Consider the following 20,543-nt stretch of genomic DNA (forward strand, 5'->3'; position numbering starts at 1 on the left):
GTCTGGGTTACCTTAAAGGACTTGTCACAAGCTAGTGCTTCCCAAGAGGATACAGAAAGTTAGCATCCATCAAACCTTACAAAGTAGAACTGCAATTATTTTTCTTAAGCCCAATTTATTAGCAAGCTACATTCTCTACGCTAGTGTATGTAGCGTGCATGCGTGTGCACACACACATACCTACACATAGCAATAGTTTGCCTAAATGTGAGCTCAGCATCAGACACCACCCACCCCTCCCCCAACACACATTTGGTTATCACAAATTCTCAAGAGTCTGTGTTTAGTGGGTCCAAGTTGACATGGCTGAAATAGGCCTTTTTGTTTTTCTCAAAAGCATTGAGATACATTAAGACAAAGTAAAGTTAAACGTACCCATTTTGACTTCACAGCTTCCTTAGTAACAGAAGCAGTATTTTCAAATCCAACAGTGCTGTTTACTCCAGGAAACGTTTTCCTCATAGTCACGGCAAAATCAAACACCACATTATCTCAAGTTCCAGCAAACGCTTTATTCTCCTCATTAATGTCTCAAAACTGTTGGAAGCCAAAGCCTGGAAAAAGCCCTTTGGCAATAAATGTGAATGTTTTACAAAGAGAAGAAAGAAGTTGCAAGAGGTTGTAAGTTTCCGTTAACTGTATTTGAGTATTTTTCTTTGGTAAAGTCCCCAAACAAACTTGAATAAATTAGACACAGTGTCGATAGAAGTAAAAGAAGTAGTCTGTAAAGAATATCCCAGCAAAATAAGGATCCGTTGAACAGTCAGCTAAATCCTGTCAGAACAAGGGGGAAAAGAAAAGAGAGAATGATTAATGTAAGAATTAATTGTAGCTAAAGTTTATTTATCTATTTATTTATCTAATGGCCCATTTCTTTCTCACTGAAAAGAAAAAAAGAGAGCTTACCGGCGCAGCTACCCGGAAATGGTATGCGCTGTCAAAGAACGGGGCTGCAGGGAGGCTCCAAATGTGCTGATATCCCTAAATAATGAATGAAAGAGAGATCCATTTCATAACTGTATTTTACACTCAGTTGGAAAGAACATAGGCTGAAAAAGCATTCCCTTGACTGCTGTAGGAGAGGTATTTGTGACAACAGCTTTTGATGGTGTTGCTGGAAAAGTCTGCAGCTTCTGAAGGATGCGCAGAAGATGCTGAACAAAGCTCTGTGATCAGAGTCAGCAAAGGGAAACATTGGCCTGTGGCTCATGGCATCTCTCTCAGTGAAGAACAGAGGCTGTGCCAAAACTGTAGACACACTTCTTCTAGAATGAGAACGGAATGCCGAGGAGCTGGAAAACGTTACCTGTGTCATCTCCTGGGAGACTTCTTGGTGGCTTTGCATGCCTTTGGCTTCCCTTTTACTATGGAAACACATACTTCCAAGGGTGAACTTGCACTGGAAGACTATCAATGGCTCTGTTGTGCTTCAAGAGACAAAGAAAAGAAAGGGCAAATGGAAAAGAAGTTACCAGCTCCCACTAGGCTACATCTTGATAAGAAGAGGGACTAATGGGAACATACCTTGGAAATCCATTCAAAGTTCCAAATAGGCATGTTATTACACAAAGCTCACGGATGCCAATATACTAGTTCACATCTCATTATAACAGAAACTCAATCTCAGATGACTACTGTTATGGACTGAATGTTTGTGTCCTCTCCAAAATTCGTATGTTTAAATCTTAACCTCTAATGTGATGGTGTTAGGAGGTAGAGCCTTTAGAAAGTTGACTAGGTCATGACGGTGGAGCCCTCATGAGTGGAAATAGTGACCTCATAAAAAGGAACCCAGGTCTCTCATCCCTTCTGCCATGTGAGGACAGAGAGAGAAGACGGCTACCTATCAACCAGGAAGTGGACTCTCACCAGACACCGAATCTGTGCCTTGATCTTGGACTTCCCAATCTCCAGAACTGTGAGGAATGAATGTGGTTTAAGCCACCCAGTCTATGGGGTTCTTGTTATAGTAGCCTGGAACTGACTAAAACTAAAACTGAGATAACATATGACAGTCTCTAAAACCTAATCTCATGACTTAAATCACCTCAACATCAGAACTTCTTATCTTCCTAGATTTTTAAATAATTTTTGGATGTATTCCTTCTCTTTTCACTGGCAGCTGAATTTGCTTCCATCTGAAGTTTCCAGGATTTCAGATTCTGCAGACTCCTGCTCTGAGTAGGTATTGTTTGAATCAGAGAGGCAAACAACACAGGTAGGGATGTGCAGGTGAGCCCCGTTAGGAATTATAAGCCCTTCAAGTATCAGGGTGGAAGACCTGTCAGAAAGAATGGTTCTTCTCTGGAGGCTGGCCCAAGAATCATCATCAAGATGAGATCCATCTGTCTTTGGAAACAATATTTTTGCACAAGTGGGACAACCTACAATCTCGGTTGAGTATATGTGTTATTTTAAGATCACCCATGTTAGAAAAAAATGGTTCTTAATCTAAAAAGCCTGATTTAGGGGCTTCCCTTGTGGCGCAGTGGTTAAGAATCCGCCTGCCAATGCAGGGGACACGGGTTCGAGCCCTGGTCCGGGAAGATCCCACATGCCGCAGAGCAACTAAGCCTGTGCGCCACAACTGCTGAAGCCCACATGCCTAGAGCTCGTGCTCTGCAACAAGAGAAGCCACTGCAATGAGAAGCCTACACACCAAAACGAAGAGTAGCCCCCACTCACCGCAACTAGAGAAAGCCCACAAGCAGCAACAAAGACCCAACACAGCCAAAAAATAAATAAGTAAATGTATATTAAAAAAAAAAATAGCCTGATTTAGTGGTTCAAGATGACCATCCGCCACTTCAGGGGATATACCACTTCACTTATTTCCCTCCATCGAAGCTAGGAACGAATGAGGAAACGATATTCCAGGTTGCTTAGAGAGTGCTAGAGAATAGTACATTTAGCTTTTGCTCTGCCTGTAAATATGGTGGGTTCTAAGTCATGGAATTTTAGCTGCTTGAAACAAACCTTTCCAAGGCAAGCAGTTGGCGTGTGTCATTAGCTCACTGTAGAAGCAAAGTGGATGAGAGAAGGAGTATGAAGTCTGAGTGAAACAGAGGAAGAGATGGGGTGGGGAGGGGGGAGGGACTGATGGAGGAAGAGTAACAGGGCTGGGGAAACAGAGGGAAAGTGGGGAGGACAGAGGAAAGGGAGAAAGGAAAGGGAGAAGAGAGGAAATGTGGAAGGGACAAAGGAGAAACTGACATCAAGAGACACAAAATAAACACCATCTATCTGCATGGTATCTCACTGCATAATTTCTGCAAAAGTCTTAAGGTACCATAATTATTTTAAATAGCTGATAAAATAGATTAGAGTTTTGTGATTTTTGGAGGAAAGGCAGTCATAATATGAAGTGCCTGCTATGTGCCAGGAAGGGGCAATGTTCTTAAATATCTCATGTCACTGGGGAGGCAGGAAAGTGATGGCTAAAAGGAAGGGCTGATTTGAAGCCCAGCTCCACCACTTACTCACTATGAGTTTTGGGACAGGCTTTTTGACCTCTCTAAACTAACTGTTCCCATCTGAAAAATATAAACCAGAAAAAAAAATGCCAACCTCAGCGGATTGTTGAGAGGATTATATGACCCAGTAGTAAAGTGTAGAGTGTCTGGCATATAGTCTGTGCTCAGCAAATGGTAGTTATTAATTTCACTATTATCTGTGATTCTCACAGCAGCTCTCCTTGTTATGGTATAATGTCAAACACATCTTACAAATGAATAAACAGTAGCTCAGAGAGGATGACTGGTTTCCCCAAGATTACAGAATTAGTAAGTGACAGAGACAAAATCTGAACACTGGTCTGCCCACCTCCAAACTCTGACTTCTTTTTTTCAACTCCCTTGGGGGAAGGGGGTGGTGTCTGCATTAGCATTGCTCCCAGAAGCTCACAAAAATGTGCAGCCCCCCACATCCAGGGGGCCAGGGCCACACTATTACTCTAGTTCCCACCCCAATTCAAAGGGACACAGCCAGGGGCAGTCTGAGAGCATCAAACCCAGGGTCATTGTCACTTTGTAGGTATGAGTATACAGCACAGAGCCTTTCCATTCCACTGGAGGGAGCCTGGAAGGCCCCAACCTTCATTTTGAAAACCCCTCCCTCAAGCTGGCCTAACTCTCAACCCAACCATTATTCTTTAACTGATAACTTTCCACTTCCTAACTTATTGATCAAATTGTGAAGGAAATTCAGTATTGTTATTCAAATAATGATAAAAACAGAATTGTCTTTTACAGCTATGCACTTACTTGATTTCCAGAGAGAATTTGACATTGGTAGGTGTGTACTTATTAACAGGAATATGGTAATTGTAATTTCCAGACCTAATTATGGAAAAAAAACCACAAATCAAAATACTCAGGAAAGGGTTCAAAAGGGTTTTTTCTACTTTTTGTATACTATGTAAACTGTGAAATATTCTATAATACGTAACTGATACAGAAAATCAAGTTTAAATTTCAAAGTGATCTCTTTCGGATCTTACTATATATGAAATATACCACAAAGATTTATGGTTTGTTAAAATACACAGAAGAAATGACAGAAAGTCAAATCCCAGACCATATGCACAAAACTAAACAAATAGGAAATGACTTCAGTTCCCCTTAAGGAGATACAGATTTCAGAAGACAAATGAGGCAAAGTCCTCAAACTAACAATCCCTCTGGAAAGAAAATTGGAAATAATAAATACCAGCTTTTTTACAGTAAACCACTCCCTTTTAGGCAACATTAGCAGGAAATATCATGTACTTTCAGAACTGGAATCAACTAAAATTATTATAGTCCTAATTACCATTTAGTAATGGAGAAAACTGCAAGACAGAAATGCTTATACAGACATTCCTCCTGCCCTTGACGAGGGATGCTTAGGGAAAGGGGGGAGTTCCACTGATCCCTACTGTAATGAAAACCCTAGCAAAAAGGCTTACAAGTTCTTATGACTGGCCATCCTTTGAATTATATGGAGAAATAACTTAAAACCAGATAAATGGGGGAAAGAGCCAATCATTTAAAATTTCCGTTAATGAATATTAAACTGGGCTGTTAAAAATAAGAAAGCAAAAATAAAAGCAATAGATCTGAACTGGGATCGGGAGGGCTTTGTCCTACTGGAGGAAGCTTGGGTAAATAGAATTCTTTTCCTACTATGTGCCTCCCAACATCTGTGTGCTTTCCAGGCACCCAACTCCTTAGCTAGTAAGTATCCTCATCTTACAGATGAGAAACAGGTACGCAGGGAGAATAAACATCTTGTCAAAGTGCTGGAATTTGAACCCAAATCATCTCACTCTTCATTACGTCATTCTACCAAACCAATTATGTCTGTCTCTGACTTTTTCAAGCTCACTGAGCCTCAAGTTTTTGTAACAGCAAAATGGGGATAATACCAACCTCATGTGATTTTGTGAGAATTCAATGACATAATGAATGTAAAGGTCATAAACAAATCATAAAGCACCACACAGGTTATTTTCAAAAGTCAGGACCATCAGCCTGAAGCCTAAGGTACATTAGGCTGAAAAAGAAATAAGGCTGAGAATCCGTAGGATTTGTGACACCAATTCAAAATATACAGCCTTGCCTTTAACCTAGCAGGCTTAAATATTAGCAGGCTTAACTAAACCAGTAAATACTGATCAAATAAAGAAAAATAACTCCTTATTCTTAATGCCTACAACTTGCATATTGTGTTTGCTGAAGCTTCTATGCTTGCCCTCTATGCGTCTAGATGCATTGTTACCTTGATGCAGGCGATACACTAGAGATGAACATTGCTGATAACTTTTGCAGTACCCAGATTTTTTTCTCTTAACTGAAAAGGTTAGGATAAGCTATATTTTTCAGCAATTAAAATAATGATATCCCTTGTTATTAAAATATACAAATGTCAGCTCACTCATAACTTGGAGCCATCAGTAATAATGTCTTTCTTTTCTATAAAATTAACTAACAGCTCTGTGCCTATGGTATGTGGCCTCAGAGAGTCAGCCACAGAGCTGCCCCCTAAGCTTTTAGCTTTGGACTTACCCATTAAACCAGGAGACTGCAATCTTTGGAGCCGTGGTTTATTGACATTTGCTAATACCAACCATTTTACGATTCCCTCTTCCACCATGCAACAAATGTGTTTTCACTTAAGGAGCAATGTAAGCACACATCGGTTTTACCGGGTAGCATTAGCTTTCATTCCAGTCTCAAAAACCCAGAGCCCTGAGTAAATTCCAGAAACAATCAGGGGATAATGGGGAGGCTTACCCACCCGCACTGGAGGCTTCTACTGCAATACCGACGATCTATTATTTGCTGGATTTCCATAATCTGAATAGAACTGATGGTTGTATCAATCCCTGAATTGAGAAGAAATAAAGTAAACTTTTCTGCAGAGAAAAAGAGCATTGTGCTCCAGCGCAGGCTCCAAATTGCAGATTGTGAAATAAGAGTTTCTTAGATAAATGGATTCCATTTGCATTCAAATGGGGGAAAAAAAGAAGAAAGGGGAGAAGGCTTTTGTTGTTGTTACAGTAAGTTTTAAGAAAACTAAAAAAAAAAACAAAAAAAAAACCAAGCTCCAATAGACAGCCTCATAATATCCAAAACAATGCCTGGATCGTGGAAGTCCTACTAAATTGAGATTTATTGAAAATGGAGAGCGCAATGTGATATGCAATCTGGCCAATAAAGAAAGATTCAACAAAAATCAGAAAACAGAAAACCAACTAAAAATTTAGCAGAAAAATAGAAGAGAGCAGGAAGTTCAAATAAATTATTAAAATCCATGAAGATCAACCAAAAGGCCTAGCGGTATGCAACCATTTCTAATGCCTCCTTAATGGTTAGGGAGGCCTCGATTATCAAAATGTACTCCCACGGGTGTTTGTGGCAGAGTGCAGCCTCCGTCCCTGTGCCTTACTCCAGTAATGCTTTCACAGCTTGTTAGTATTCTGCCTGGCTCCACAAAAACAAAGAAGAGAGTCACTTAAATATAAACTTACAGTCGCTCCCCCAGTCAAGGTTGGTTAGCGCCTGTCCTGCCAAGAATGATGTGCTCCTGTCTCCTGAAGAGGAAGAAAGTCTGTCAGTCTTGAAGCTTGTTCAGGATGGGAAGAAACCCAATGTGTGCCCTAGTTTGTCTCTGTCAGTTGAATGTTTCCCCCACCTTTCAACCCATCACATCCCTATGCCATTTCATACAGAGCTAGTTTACTGTCACCCTTCTCCAAAAAGCCACCTGTTTCGGACTGAATTATGTCCTCCAAGTTCTTATGCATGAAGCCCTAACCCCTGGTAACTCACTCAGAATGTGACTGTGTTTGGAGATGGGCCTTTAAAGTGATAATTAAATTAAAATGAGGCTGTTAGTGTGGGCCCTAATCCAATCCGAATGGCATTCTTATAAGAAGAGGAGATTAGGACATGAAGAGGCCTGCTTGCATGGAGGAGAGACCTTGTAAGGACACAGAGAGAAAGCAGCCATCTTCGAGCCAAGGAGTGAGGCCTCAAGAAACCAGACCTGGTAGCACCTTAATTTGGACTTCTAGCCTCCAGAACTGTGAGAAAATAAATTTCTGTTGCTTAAGTCACCTAGTCTGTGGCATTTCGTTATGGCAACCCCAGCCGACTAAGACACCATCCCGGATTAGATCACTGCAGCTCACAGCTCCCCCACTTCCACTGCCATGGCATGTATTATTACCGAATCCTCTAAGTGGTGATCAATCAGTGATACCTTCTCTATCACTGTACCAAAGGGCACATTATCTCTGGATTGTTACTTTTCTTGTATCTTTGCCCTTTCTCAAAAACTCCAGACTAGAGAAGCTCTACTAACATTCTTTGAATCATCTATAACTCCAAGCATAATGTGATCCACTCAGGAAAAAAGCGAGCTTAAGTTAAAAACTGAGCTGCAGCCAGCTGAGGAGAGGACTCAAATCACTGGTATGGGGCCAGAGCTCGCTTGTGGGGAAGGAAGCCAGGGGAGTGGTTATGACCCGTCAGAGCTGAAAAGGCATTTTAAAAGCAATATTGAAAAGGTAACCACTCAGATGACTGTTGTTAAGGCTATGGGGAAAAAAATGTATCTTTTTAAAGTGGATGGTAAAAGCAACCATTTAGTGAGTTCAGCAAACCTAACAAAAGAATTTTAAAGTTTTTGCAGTCAGTTTTTAAATTTGCAGATGTTTTCTCAAGTATATGTACTCTTTATTGCAGTCCTTCATTTTCATTAAACAATATCTATGTTTTTCAATATAATTTGGGGCAAAACACAAAGACGTTAACCTTATTTAACAAGAGACGTAAGTTAAAACAATATGTGCTGCTTTCATGGGAAAGAAAAAGAGACAAGAGCTAAAACAAGTTTCTGTATGGAATTTCAGAGTAGAAAGCAAAGTAACGGTGCAGACTTCTGGGGGTTAGTCGCTCCTAAGTATCTGTCCAGGTTAGTACTTCTCACACTAAGTGGAAGGGCTGGTTTTCTTGTCTAGAAACCTAACTGTGAGCTTTTGGAAGACTGCATCTTGTTCACTATTGTATCCCCACATAAGGCAATGCCAGGCTCAACTGTGGGGCTGACTACATATCTGTGGAAGGATGGAAGGAGGAGAGTCAGGGAAAGAGGAAGGGAGGAGGGAAAGCCAGTCATGTAGCTTCTAGAAAAATGTTTCCTCTTCCACACTCAAAGGAGACACCCCTAGGGGATGGGTGCAGAGGGGTGCTAGGAGTGGACTCGGGGGAGCTGGGCTTCTTCATCCTGTTAGCAAAGGGGAGTGAGACAACTTGAAGGTGAGGCAAGTTTCCTGAAATTCCTCCCCAGCGTGATGCTTCCCTTTAAGAAGAAATGGACCTTGATATATGGTGATTTTCTAGAAAACTGAATATTTCCCTTTACCTAAAAATGTATGTACTGTCTAAAAGGCCTCCAGATTTCTTGGATTCCAGCTATTCAAATAGTAATTTTCGAGCACATGTCTCCTGCTATGAGTTTTGCTTATGACTGCTTCCATAGAAGGCTTATTTACAAGGCAAATGAGGCATAAAGAGAAGGGGAAACCCGACTTCTCTATCCTGTCTGTTTTCTTTCCCTACCTTTTGTTCTATTTTCCTGCCGAATTTTCAGGAAAAACGTCATTGTAAAGTCTGGCAATAGAACTACAGAGTTGTCTTACTTCCACAGAAGTGTATTTCTGGGTTCCTGGAGACGTAGAACCCTGTGATTAAGATTCAGCATCTAATGGGATAAAGTGTTTTTTAACAGTAATAAAAAGGTGAAGTTGAGGAGAGATAATCTTACAGCTTAGAATTATGAAAATGGCTTTTCAAAAGCAGGATTGGAAATAAATTTTGAGTCTCCTGTAAAACACCTCGACTTTGTCACTTCTCTGAGGCAAGACTATTCAATTCCGAAAGGCTGGTTATTGGAAAACCATAAATTCTCCTGTAGTCATACAGGGGTGGCTCTCATTTTACAAGTGCCTTCCAGCAATATTCCCTATAAAGTTAATATACATTCCCAATGGTTTCCATCGTAAAGTTGGAGATATATTTCACAATCAGCAGATGAGATCTCCCCATAAACTAAATCAGAAACTTCTGGAGAGGAGAGACTTAAGATGGTGTCCAACCAAAGTATATCCTGTCGTGGTAGAATGTGTGTATTGCGCTACTTGTAAAACTGCACTGATGGCTGATTCCCAGTACATCTTGGATACCTTTTTCTTTCATGACTGAAACAGGCTCAGGCCAAGAAAAAGTCAATGAGCCCAACCAATCGACGACTGAGTCCTTTAACACGGGGAAACATTTTCTTTCAATCATTGACTCTTCTCAGAGGTCTGGTCTCCGAATCAAAATAAGCATGAATTACAGATGCCTTTTGCTTTGTGAGATTTTAAAAGTCTTTACGAAATCTCTTAAAATCTGTAGAACTCCACTGATGCTTTTTCCCACAGGCTCTTAAGTTTTTATTATCTAACTCTGCTGCCTATTTAAATCTTTATTAGTTCCATAGATTAAAATCTGATGCATCACACTCAGTTCCTCAGAGTAGAAGCTGAATATTTTGAAATACCCACTTTCCACTTCCTATTAGTCTTACGCAAACCTTTTATTAAAGTGTGAGAAGAGGGGATAACCTTTCTGAAAGACATTTTAAGCAACCAACTTAGGCCCAAAGGAAGAATAATGGCTTGAGCTCAGCATGTCATGAACATGCTGATTTCCCTGTACTTATTTTACTAGTCGTCTTACTCCTCAGGAAGGAGGCTCATAAATGTGTTCTGGGGCTTGGTAAACTATTAAATATTACTCCACATCTCACTGAGAGTTACTCTAAGGTTTTTTTTAATTAAAAAATTTTTATTTTTAAATTTGTAATTGGTCTTAAATGCCTCAGAAACATCTTGTTGAAAAGAATATTTGCCTGGTTTTCTCTTCTTTTGGATTTAGGAACCCTGATGTCATATGTTGCCCTGGACAGAGGCAAAAGATGGAGCAGCAGCAGAGGAGAAATGCTTTTCTTCGGGCCCCCAGAAATATCCCACACTGGGGACAACATCTCAGTGGCTATAGGCACACAACGGAATATTACTCAGCCATAAAAAGAGTGAAATAATGCCATTTGCAGCAACATGGATGGACCTAGAGATTATCACACTAAGTGAAGTAAGTCAAAGACAAATATCATATGATATCACTTATATGTGGAATCTAAAAAGATGATACAGACATAGAAAGCAAACTTATAGCACCAAAGGGGAAAGGGGAGGAGGGATAAATTAGGAGGTTGGGATTAAAATATACACATTACTATATATAAAACAGATAACCAACAAGGACCTACTGTATAGCATAGGTACTATACTATTACAAGTATAGTACTTGTATAGTACCTATTATAGCATAGGTACTATACTATTACAAGATACTCAATATCTTGTAATAACAAATAATGGAAAAGAATCTTATATATATTTTTATCTCACTTTGCTGTACACCTGAAACTAACAACATTGTAAATCAACTATATTTCCATAACATTTTTTTTAATGGCTGTAGGCAAAGGGGAGGGGGCAGAGGGTGCTGAAAGGGCTTTCTAGAGGCATAGAGTAGATACTTTCTGCATCTTTCTGCCTATCTATCTTTCAAGCTTGTGAGGACTAAAGGACTTACTCGTGTAGCCTACTTATGACAGTGCCTTGCATACAATAGTAATACGTCATTATGTGGTGTTACTGATGATGGTGATGATTTGTAGAAGTTATTTATTCAAGCCTCGAATATGAAATAATATCAAAGGAAATTACACTTCTGCCCCCAAACTTCAGCCACTGACCATAGTCTACATGTCATTAGTCATTAGGTCTACTCAAAAATATTCTGGCTCATCTTCTTCCAGGCATGTGTTAGGTCTGCACTTCACCAACTGTTTTTAAATTAGACATGACCAATGTCACTTGCTTTGGCCAGTAACATGTAAGCAGAAGTGACTTGTGTTACACCCACATGGAAGCTGTAAGAGCCAGTGCACAATTTGCCCCATTCTCTTACCACCTCTATAGAGGCTGTGGAAATACGTACTGAGAAGGAGTCTCTATCAGCTGAGTCTTGAATGGCGTGATGAACAAGATCCCTCTTTTGATCGACATTTGACATATAGAGAGAGTCAAATAAATGTTTGTCACATTAAGCCACAGTGATTTGGGAGTTGTTGTTACCACAGCATCTTAACTGATAAGTCACACTGATATGTATGTACTGTTATTATTAGCATCATCATCATCATTATTTTAGACACTTGTTAAAATGTGTGTATACAGAGGAGATTTCTAGAAACAATAACTTAGTATACACTGGGATGTACAGTATTTGATCTTACAGAGATAATTACACTTTTAGTCCTTGATCAAGTTTCCATAATTTATTATATTTATTTATTTATTTTTTTGGCCACGCGGCATGTGGGATCTTAGTTCCCAGACCAGGGATCAAACCCGTGCCCCCTTCAGTGGAAGCACAGAGTCCTAACCACTGGACCACCAGGGAAGTCCCAATTTTTTTAACATGAAAATTCTGTTACTTAGTGTGTGTGTGTGAGAGCGAGAGCGTGTGTGTGTGTGTGTGTGTGTGTGTGTGTGTGTGTGTGTGTGTGTGTGTGTGTGTGTGTGTGTGTGTGTGTGTGTGTGTGTGTGTGTGTGTGTGTGTGTGTGTGTGTGTGTGTGTGTCCGTCCCCCGAGGAGGAGGAAGAAGATAATCTGAAAGTGGAAGCCTTTTTCAGGGACTTAAAGCTTACCCTGAACTCATCAGAATCTTCATAGCCTTTTACATTTTGCCCTGCTTGGTTTGGGCAGAGAGCCCAGATGCCACATCATCTTATAAGTTCTAAGTGAGCCAAAAGATCTACCCATCTTCACATAATTACTTCTCTTGTGCTACTATTACTATCTTGGTTGGCAGTGAATAAATGAGACCCTTTCACTTGAATCAACCAAAATTTCATCCCTGGGTGGGGAACTCAATATTACAAGTGATTACAAGTTTGTGTATTTGTGTTTTCAAAGATCTTGCCACCCCAAATAGAAGAGTGGAACCATTAACAGACTATCCAAGTAAACAGTGAGGAGGGAAAAACCTCAGGTTCAAAGCACTAGTTGTTACTCTTTGAACATTCTTTACCTGCCCATGGCCTCTGATGGGGCTCCTTCTCCTTGGGCTGTCTTTGCACAGGGCTTGAGAGGACTCTTCTTGTTCCCCAGTTGGGACAGCAGTAAGTCTCCTGACATGGCAGGATCTCACAGAAAGTGATCTCTGGTACTTGGAAGGGGGGTTGTGTGGTTGCCAGAGATGTATTAGGTGCTGCAAGGCATTGGACAGAGGGGAGGAGAGTGACAAGGTTAACCTGAAAGGCTGGTTCTTCTCTTGACAATTCACATGAAACCCAGGCTAGGTTTGAGGGTGAGGAATGTGACGATCTTACCCAAGGGGGAAGCTGTGGGTGGCAGAGCCGGATCCTGGGAGCTGGTGAGGTTGCTGGAGGAGGAGAACAAAATAATTAATGAAAGAGGCCTTCAAGAATCCTTCTCTCCAAAGGAAAACAAGACTGGAACTCTCACCTCAAAGGGAGACTTGGGGTACATCGGTCTTGATCTTTTAAGCTAAGTATGTAAAGGGAGACTATTGTCAAGCCACTGTTAAAAAAAAAAAAGAAAGAAAGAAAGAGTTATGTGGCAGATTTGATTCCAGATATATCTCACACAACCAGCTGGCCAGAGATGTCCTCTCCCAGGCCACACAGATGGGAGAGGAGGGGGCAGGCAGCCAGGGCTGACAGAAGCGCCATGGAAGCCAGCACAGTTCTGCCTCTCAGCCCTGGTGAGAAAAAGCCCCCAATCTTCCCAGAGCTCAGAGGCTCCCTGGCTACTCCGGGCTGACGGATTTTTCCACAAAGCAGCCCCCTGGCCCTGGCAAGCTGTCTCAGAAACGTCTGTCACTAGTGGAAGATTACAAGAGGAAGCATGTAAATCACTGGAGGCAGCCCTCTGCTCCTTGCAGGAAAAACTCAGAGCAAAGTTCATATCCCCCTGGTGGAGGGCATCCACACTGTGGTGTTGGGAAATGAAAGGCCACACAGGTTTAGTCAGCAGTAGGTGCCAAACCCTTTGGCCGCTTCTGACATCTTCCTGCTGCCTGTCTTTTCAGAGCACAATACACCAAATTGGGCAAAGGAAGGAAAAAAGTACAATAAAGCATCTATTTCCACACTACATGAGTTCAAAATAATGAGTGTATCTTTCCCCCCAATTATCAGCACTTATATAGCCAAAAGGAAGCTTACCTTAAAGGTCCTGAGCTTTGGGAAGCTCTTCCCAATATTGCTCACACATCCATCCAAACACTCAGCATTCTCCTCTTTCGAGGGTGTCTCTAGAACTCTCTCTACAATCCCGCCGTGCGCTGGGCCTGACACAGGGGACCTTACGTGACCTCTTGCCGGCTTGATGTCACATCTGGTTCTCTAGACTCAACTCCTCATTAGTATTGATATCTTTCCCCACCGAAGGTCGTGGATTTACCATCATTAAATATACACAAAGAAATGTGCCACACATTTGAATTCTGCTCATGAAGAAAGGAGCCCCAGAGTGTTCTCAGCAGCAGCTGGTTACTGCCCAGTGGGCACAGCCCTGCCTGGGAAAAGTGGTGCTGAGCTCCAAAGATGCCATTAGACAGAATTTGTGGCGTCGCCCTGGCAACTACTTGCTGTGGTACAGTCTCCCTGACTTTGTTCTCCCACGTTCCCCATTTTCTATCTCCCTATTACTAATCCTTAAATACTCTTTCTGATTTGTTTACCATCTGCATCATTGCATGGCCTGGGCAACTTCTAGGATCATAGAATGAAATAGACATCTGCTTCTTTCTTTAGGGTTTTGACCCTTCTCAGGTACACCACAGGCTGGAAACAAGACAATAAGCCCAATACCTCCCATTTCTGGTCTTAGAGGTCAACAACATTGGAATTTGTACGATCTGATAAGCACATTTAAAAAGCAGTCTCTTCATATCAAAATTAGACTTCCTATAAGCTTTGCATTGGATTTTCATGGGAATCTGTGTCTCTAGAGAATGTTAAGCATGTCTGTGAAAAGTAGATGCTCACATTCTCCTGAGTTGGGAATCCCAGAAGAAGACAAGTTCACTTAGGAGAGTGAGAAAAGTACACCAGCTTCTACTGGGAATTCTATGTAGTGGTGTCAAATACTTGGGGATGCTTCCTGCAGTGGGCAGTAGCAAGTGAAAAGTTAAAATGCTGAGGGGAGAGAAGGGTACAGAGAGACCACAATGTCTCCTATAACTGAGAAGCTGCTTTGGATCAAGAAACTGGAAGCATCCTTGGGACCATCCCTTACTTAGCCTCTGAGGATAATTGTCTCCTCTGAGACAAGGCCCAGAAGCTAGTCCTTTTCCACGCTAACAAAGCATTTTTGGAGGGATAGATAAATACCCCTTCCACCATGTAAACAGACCGAAAACAAGAAGGCGAGGAGGACATAGGAAAGATGACCAGGGCTCAAAGGCTGAGGAGCCATCATAGCAGCAGCACGAGCCTGAAGACCAGAGACCTGATAAAGACCCCTCATCCCAGTAAAGGATGACCCCTCCTCCCTGCGAAGGAGGGATGGCAGTCAAAAGGCACGTGATGCTTGCATAGCAAATGTATTTGCTTTAGCTGCTTAGTACATTTGGCTACCATTTCATCATATTGCATATCTTGGGGTAATCTCAGTCTCTTTTGGTATAAAATCCAGAAGAATTCTAATAATATGAATATCCATGGGAGAGTGGATTGTACCTGATTACCTACTCACTCTTTTCGCCTAAGTAGATAGGAAGGAGAGCAAAGATTTTGAGAAAGTTATTTGCAAGGCTAAAAAAGATACACACGCACACACACACACACGAAAGGCACAGGGAGCTGGTAAGAAATATCAGTTGATTAAAAAAAAGATCATCCTTTATCTCATATTTAAGAGCAGAAAGCCTGTGCTTCTTTTCTTCAAAGTATGAGTTTATAAAGGGCTCCTGTATCTCTAAGCTAAATCAAAGGCCAATGTCTGGTTTAAAGGGCTCCTTGTCTTCAAAGTAAATAGAAAGTCAGTCCCCAGTTCATGTGTGAGAAAAGGGAGATGGGAAGAGAAAAAGAGCTTGACATAGCACAACACTGATGTTTTTCTTACCAAAATGCCATCACAGCAATGAGAGTTATAACCAAGGTCTGGAAAACCCAATTGGGACACGACTGTTTTTTCCCTGAAAAAGAAACCTATAAAAAATTCAGCAATGAGAAACGAAAAATCAGTGATGCCAACTTTGAGAAGGATGCCTGAAGACTCACTCCCCAGGGGATCTTCGCTGCTCCCTTCAGCCTACATCTCCCTCCTCCTCTCTGCCTCTGAAAACAAAGTCCTTTCAAAGCCAAGTTCTTCCCTTTTCTTGGCACTCCAGGCTACACTCTCTCTTCCCTGCAGGACAACTGTCTGTGCCATTCATTAGTGCTTTTTCTTGAAGTTTTATGAGAGAAGACCTACCAGACAATATACTGTCAGAACCCAGAGGTCCATTTCTTTTAATAGGATACTTTTGAAAATCAAAAAGTCTTCAAGACATAATAGAATAAATCCCAATGGAAGAACTTCAGGCAGCATGACAAATTGTAGAAAAGATTTTTGTGGCATGAAATACTATTAATTACTCCTTAAATCATATACAGTTTTTTCCAATGCTGCCACCTATTTTTGAGGACTGTTCTGGGCCTGTGTCTTATTTATTCTTATATCCATTCAACAAATATTCATTAAGCACTACTATGAGCAACGTTATAGGGGGATATGAAAATAAGTAAATTACACTCTCTAGGAAGTGAGTGAGACAAACCTTTAGGACTGGTACATATTGGCATTAAAAACTTGCACATAAGGAATGAGCCAAGAACCATAGGAGAGACAGCTGTGCAACTGGTGAGGAATCTCGCTGGAGATACGAGAGGCTTTCTGCCCAGTTAAATACGGTGCTCCTTAAATATGAGTTTCCTACTAATGCAATACAGAGTATTATGTTTGCTTCCTTCTGCGGGTACAGGATTGGAAGGGAATTGGAGGATGGTGGTAGTTAAGAAATAGTTTAAAATTGGTCTTTGAATTTCTTGGGCAGGTTATCTGCATAAAGAAAATGTTCTTCAATGTAATATCGGGGGTCGGGGGGGCGGAATTAACCACACGCTTTTTAACAAGTACCCAAATTTTAGGGTTATCATAACTGAGTCATCCATAAGTGCAGTAGGAAGCCACTTTGAATACCAAGAAGTGGATGGTTTATACCATTCCTACATCCCACTGGAACGGTTTTGAGGACATCCTAATAGTGTGCTGTGCAAAGAAAGAACTCAATGCAATGAAATTTGCTGAATTGATTAGAATTAAGTAGTATTAATCTCAGAATAAGAGCTTCCCCTTCCAACCTACTCCCCAAAGCTGCCAGATTATTTTAAGTCTCCATGCTTTTGCTCAAAAGCCTTTGACCTTGTATAGGAAAATGGCCTAAGACCTGGGGTCAGACCTGGAGTCAAGCCCTGAACAAGTCATCTAAGTGTCATTGATCCTCATTTTCCTCATCAATAAAATAGGAAAGATAAAATCATACCTGCCTACCTTTCAGAGTTACTGGGTGGACCTGATTAACAGAGAAATGTTTCTCAAGTTCAAGTCTGCATGAGAATTACTATGGAGTTTGTTAAAAAATCTAAATGCCCTGAAAAATTCTGATTCAATAGGTTACCATGTAGTGTGAGTTGGGGGGCTGTGAATCTGTAAGAAGTGAGATAATGAAAAGTATCTGTGTTTGCTAATATGTTTAGAATAGATAACTAATAACCTGCTGTATAGCATAGGGAACTGCACTTCACTGTACAGTAGAAACTAACACAACATTGTAAGACAACTATACCCCGATTAAAACAATAAATAAATAAATAAATTTAAAAATAAACATACTCATTGAGATGATACATCATTTATTCAGTATGATCCATTTGACCTCTATGTTACTAATTTTCATAATACCCTGAATTGTGGGGGGAGGCGGGCTCTCAGAAGAAGCCTGTGTTTGTTCCTTCCCTCTCTCCCTTCTCCACATACTCTGAATTTTTACTCGAACCCTGAGGTCTTTCTCACCTCGCCCCAATCATCAACACACAGCAGGAATCACCCACCTACCTCTTGGAAGTAAAGAAAGAGAAGGAAAGGAGAGGAACCGTTTGGACTGGATGAGACCTGAATCTTCCTCCAGAATGAGCATCATCTTGGCCAGCATTGGCCCAGCCAGGCTTCTCACCATCAGGTAAAGCCCACCAACTGCTCATAGCCAGCACTTTGCTCATTAATGCCCCCACTCAACCCAGGAGGACCACTCTCCACCCATACACTTGTGTTTCAATGCTCCAAGGATCTTGGAGGCTTTGAGGAATAAAGGTTACCTAGGGGGTTGGTGTATGGAAGGGCAAGTTAACCTCGGAGAAATAGCCAAAACCTCCTAGAAAGACAGTACAGGGAGAGCAAAACACCACCATTCCTGTATTTTATCAAGCTCCCTGGAAGACTGATACATGCCAAATTATGAGAACCACTGAAACAGTGGGTTTGAAAATACTAAATAGCAGTGGACACTTACATAGCACTTATGTGCCACACACTCTTGAGTGCTTTATGTATGCTAATTTATTTAACCTCACAGTAATCCTCAACTACTCTATAAGGCAAGTACTGTTATCATCCCTATTTTAGAGATGTGGAAACATGAGTCCCAGGAAGGCTAAGTTCCTTACTCAAGATCACACTGCTAGTAAGTCACAGAGCCAGGATTTGAACCAAAAAACACTTGGTTCCGGAATCTGTGCTCTTAACCCCAATGCCATGCTGCCTCCCTTTTCTGTCTGTAAAGAAAGGATGCACTATACAACTTAGATATTATTGTTATTATTCAAAAAGTCTTCATGGCTGCCAAATGAACTCCTTAACTGGTGATCCAGAAACAGCCTAACATATTTTCAGCCTTAACTTCGACTCTCCTCCCTAACAAACTCCCACCTAGTCCTTCAAGGAAGCTGGTGCCAGCTCCCAGACCTTGGCTTGTGCCATTCCATCTGAAACCTCTCTAGCAGCACCTGCTACTTTCTAGCCAAAGCTTTCGCCCCCTTGAAGGCCCGGGTCCCATGATACTCCCACGGTGCTCTGAGCCTCTGCAATATTTATCACATCTGGGTACAACTGTTCTTTGTTTTCTCTTCTGATCTTCCCTGGCTACCTTAAAATTCTTTAGAAGGGGCCACATCTTACTAACTTTTGCATGCACAGGGGCGTAGGACAGTGACTGCATGAAGTCTCTGAATTGAATGGGTGCTCTTTAATGTCTGGATGTCCATATAAGTCCCTGAGCCTGTGTCCACACCCCAACTCCCCCACCACGCATACACCCAAGACACTGAATCTCTTAATGCTTTAAATTTAGATTGTGAGCCTTCAGGGAATATTTTCAGACTGGGCTCTCCATTCATTCATACATTTGACAAATATTTCTTGAGTACCTGCTCTGTGTCTGTCCCTGGGGACACAGAATGAGGAAGGCTGACACAGAGCCTGTTCTCATGGACCGTATGTTCTAGTTAATATTCTGAGAAAACTGCAAAATAAAGATTCTTTGTGTGCAAGATGGGTGCTACAGAGGTTGCACAGGAGCCAAACTGTACCAATCAGGGCCTCCATGGATGTAGATACAATTCCCTCTATCCCCTTAGTACAAAGAGCACCTTCCCTACACAATATTTTTAGTATTTTGTGTTTACTGAGCAACCTGCTATGTGCTGGGCATTGTGCTAAGGGCTTTCGCTCATTTAATCCTATCAATACTCTTTGTAAGGTAGACATTATTATTATCTGTTTCCCAATGCAATTAAGTAAACTTGCCCCAAAACACTTCTACATATACATTTATCCATGTATTTATGCCTATTGGTATAGCAAGAAGCTTGTCCACAGCATAACATTTTAGTAGTTTTTAGTAGAATATTCAACTTTCTAAACCCTCTTAGAATAGTTCAGTGACGTACAACATGAGGAGTAGAGAGTAAATTGCGACAATGGCCCAAACATCAGGTCAGCCCGTAACAGGATATAGGTTAAGGTCATAAATACCTTCCTCCGGGAAAGGCCACCTTTGGAAAACTAGTGGATCTGAGGGAGCGAGCTGAGGTTCACAGCTATCTATGAATGGCAGCTAGGAAGAGAGTATTGCAGCTTCTCCCTCACTGACACTTCTCTGCAATGGAGAGGGTGTCCTTTAAGTTAATAAATGATTAACCTTCACCTTTAATGTAAATGTTATCCTGTTTGATGAAATGCTCTATTCATTAATATAGCTTTCACATTTTATCCTTTGCAAGCAAGTGAATACCTAGTCTCCATTTGCATATATAGTACTAAATATCAAAGGGAAAAGGGATTTGTGGATTAACTGACATCCCTTTGAGATCTTCTGGAGACAAAGATAAGGGCCTGAGTCAAGTCAAGGCATCCACACAGATCTTGCAGCCCAGAGTCATCTGCTGATGAATTTCACCTGATGGGGACTATACACACAAAAAGCGGCAGAACAATATTTCTGAAATGAACAGGTTCTGTACTCATATCTCTAAACTCCTCTTTGAAAAACCAGTTAATATCTATTAAAAGGATAATATTTAAATGCCTTAAGTGCATAAGGATGCCTAGGGAACCCATCAACAAATAAATGAAGAAAAAAATTCCTGATCAATTTTTCTAAAGACTATTTGAATAGAAAATATCACCTCTGTTCATTATAAATTTAAGTCTATTTACCTTGCTGGGTTTTTTGGGAATGGTCCTTTTTGGAGAAGATGCACTAAGAGCTCTGCTACATTTGCTTTAAAAAGAGAAAGAGAAAATTAGTTTTGATTCA

At 41.1% G+C, this 20,543-nt stretch overlaps 1 protein-coding gene across 1 annotated transcript in view; it reads right to left on the reverse strand.

Annotated features, from left to right (window-relative positions):
* Nucleotides 1-266: 266 nt before the first annotated feature.
* The window catches only part of MYRFL (myelin regulatory factor like), a 117,204-nt gene continuing 96,927 nt past the window's right edge, over nt 267-20,543 (reverse strand). Inside the window, exons 15-25 of the mRNA XM_030866285.2 lie at nt 20,444-20,507; nt 15,752-15,837; nt 13,127-13,201; nt 12,991-13,043; nt 12,690-12,869; nt 7,010-7,072; nt 6,277-6,364; nt 4,263-4,337; nt 1,307-1,427; nt 907-981; nt 267-774 (exon numbers count right to left, since the gene is read on the reverse strand). Of these exons, the coding sequence (XP_030722145.1) occupies nt 688-774; nt 907-981; nt 1,307-1,427; nt 4,263-4,337; nt 6,277-6,364; nt 7,010-7,072; nt 12,690-12,869; nt 12,991-13,043; nt 13,127-13,201; nt 15,752-15,837; nt 20,444-20,507 (967 nt within the window). The 3' untranslated portion in view covers nt 267-687. The remainder of the gene's footprint in view (nt 775-906; nt 982-1,306; nt 1,428-4,262; nt 4,338-6,276; nt 6,365-7,009; nt 7,073-12,689; nt 12,870-12,990; nt 13,044-13,126; nt 13,202-15,751; nt 15,838-20,443; nt 20,508-20,543) is intronic.

Source organism: Globicephala melas, chromosome 10, assembly GCF_963455315.2.
Source record: "Globicephala melas chromosome 10, mGloMel1.2, whole genome shotgun sequence".
Taxonomy (NCBI): Eukaryota; Metazoa; Chordata; class Mammalia; order Artiodactyla; family Delphinidae; genus Globicephala; species Globicephala melas.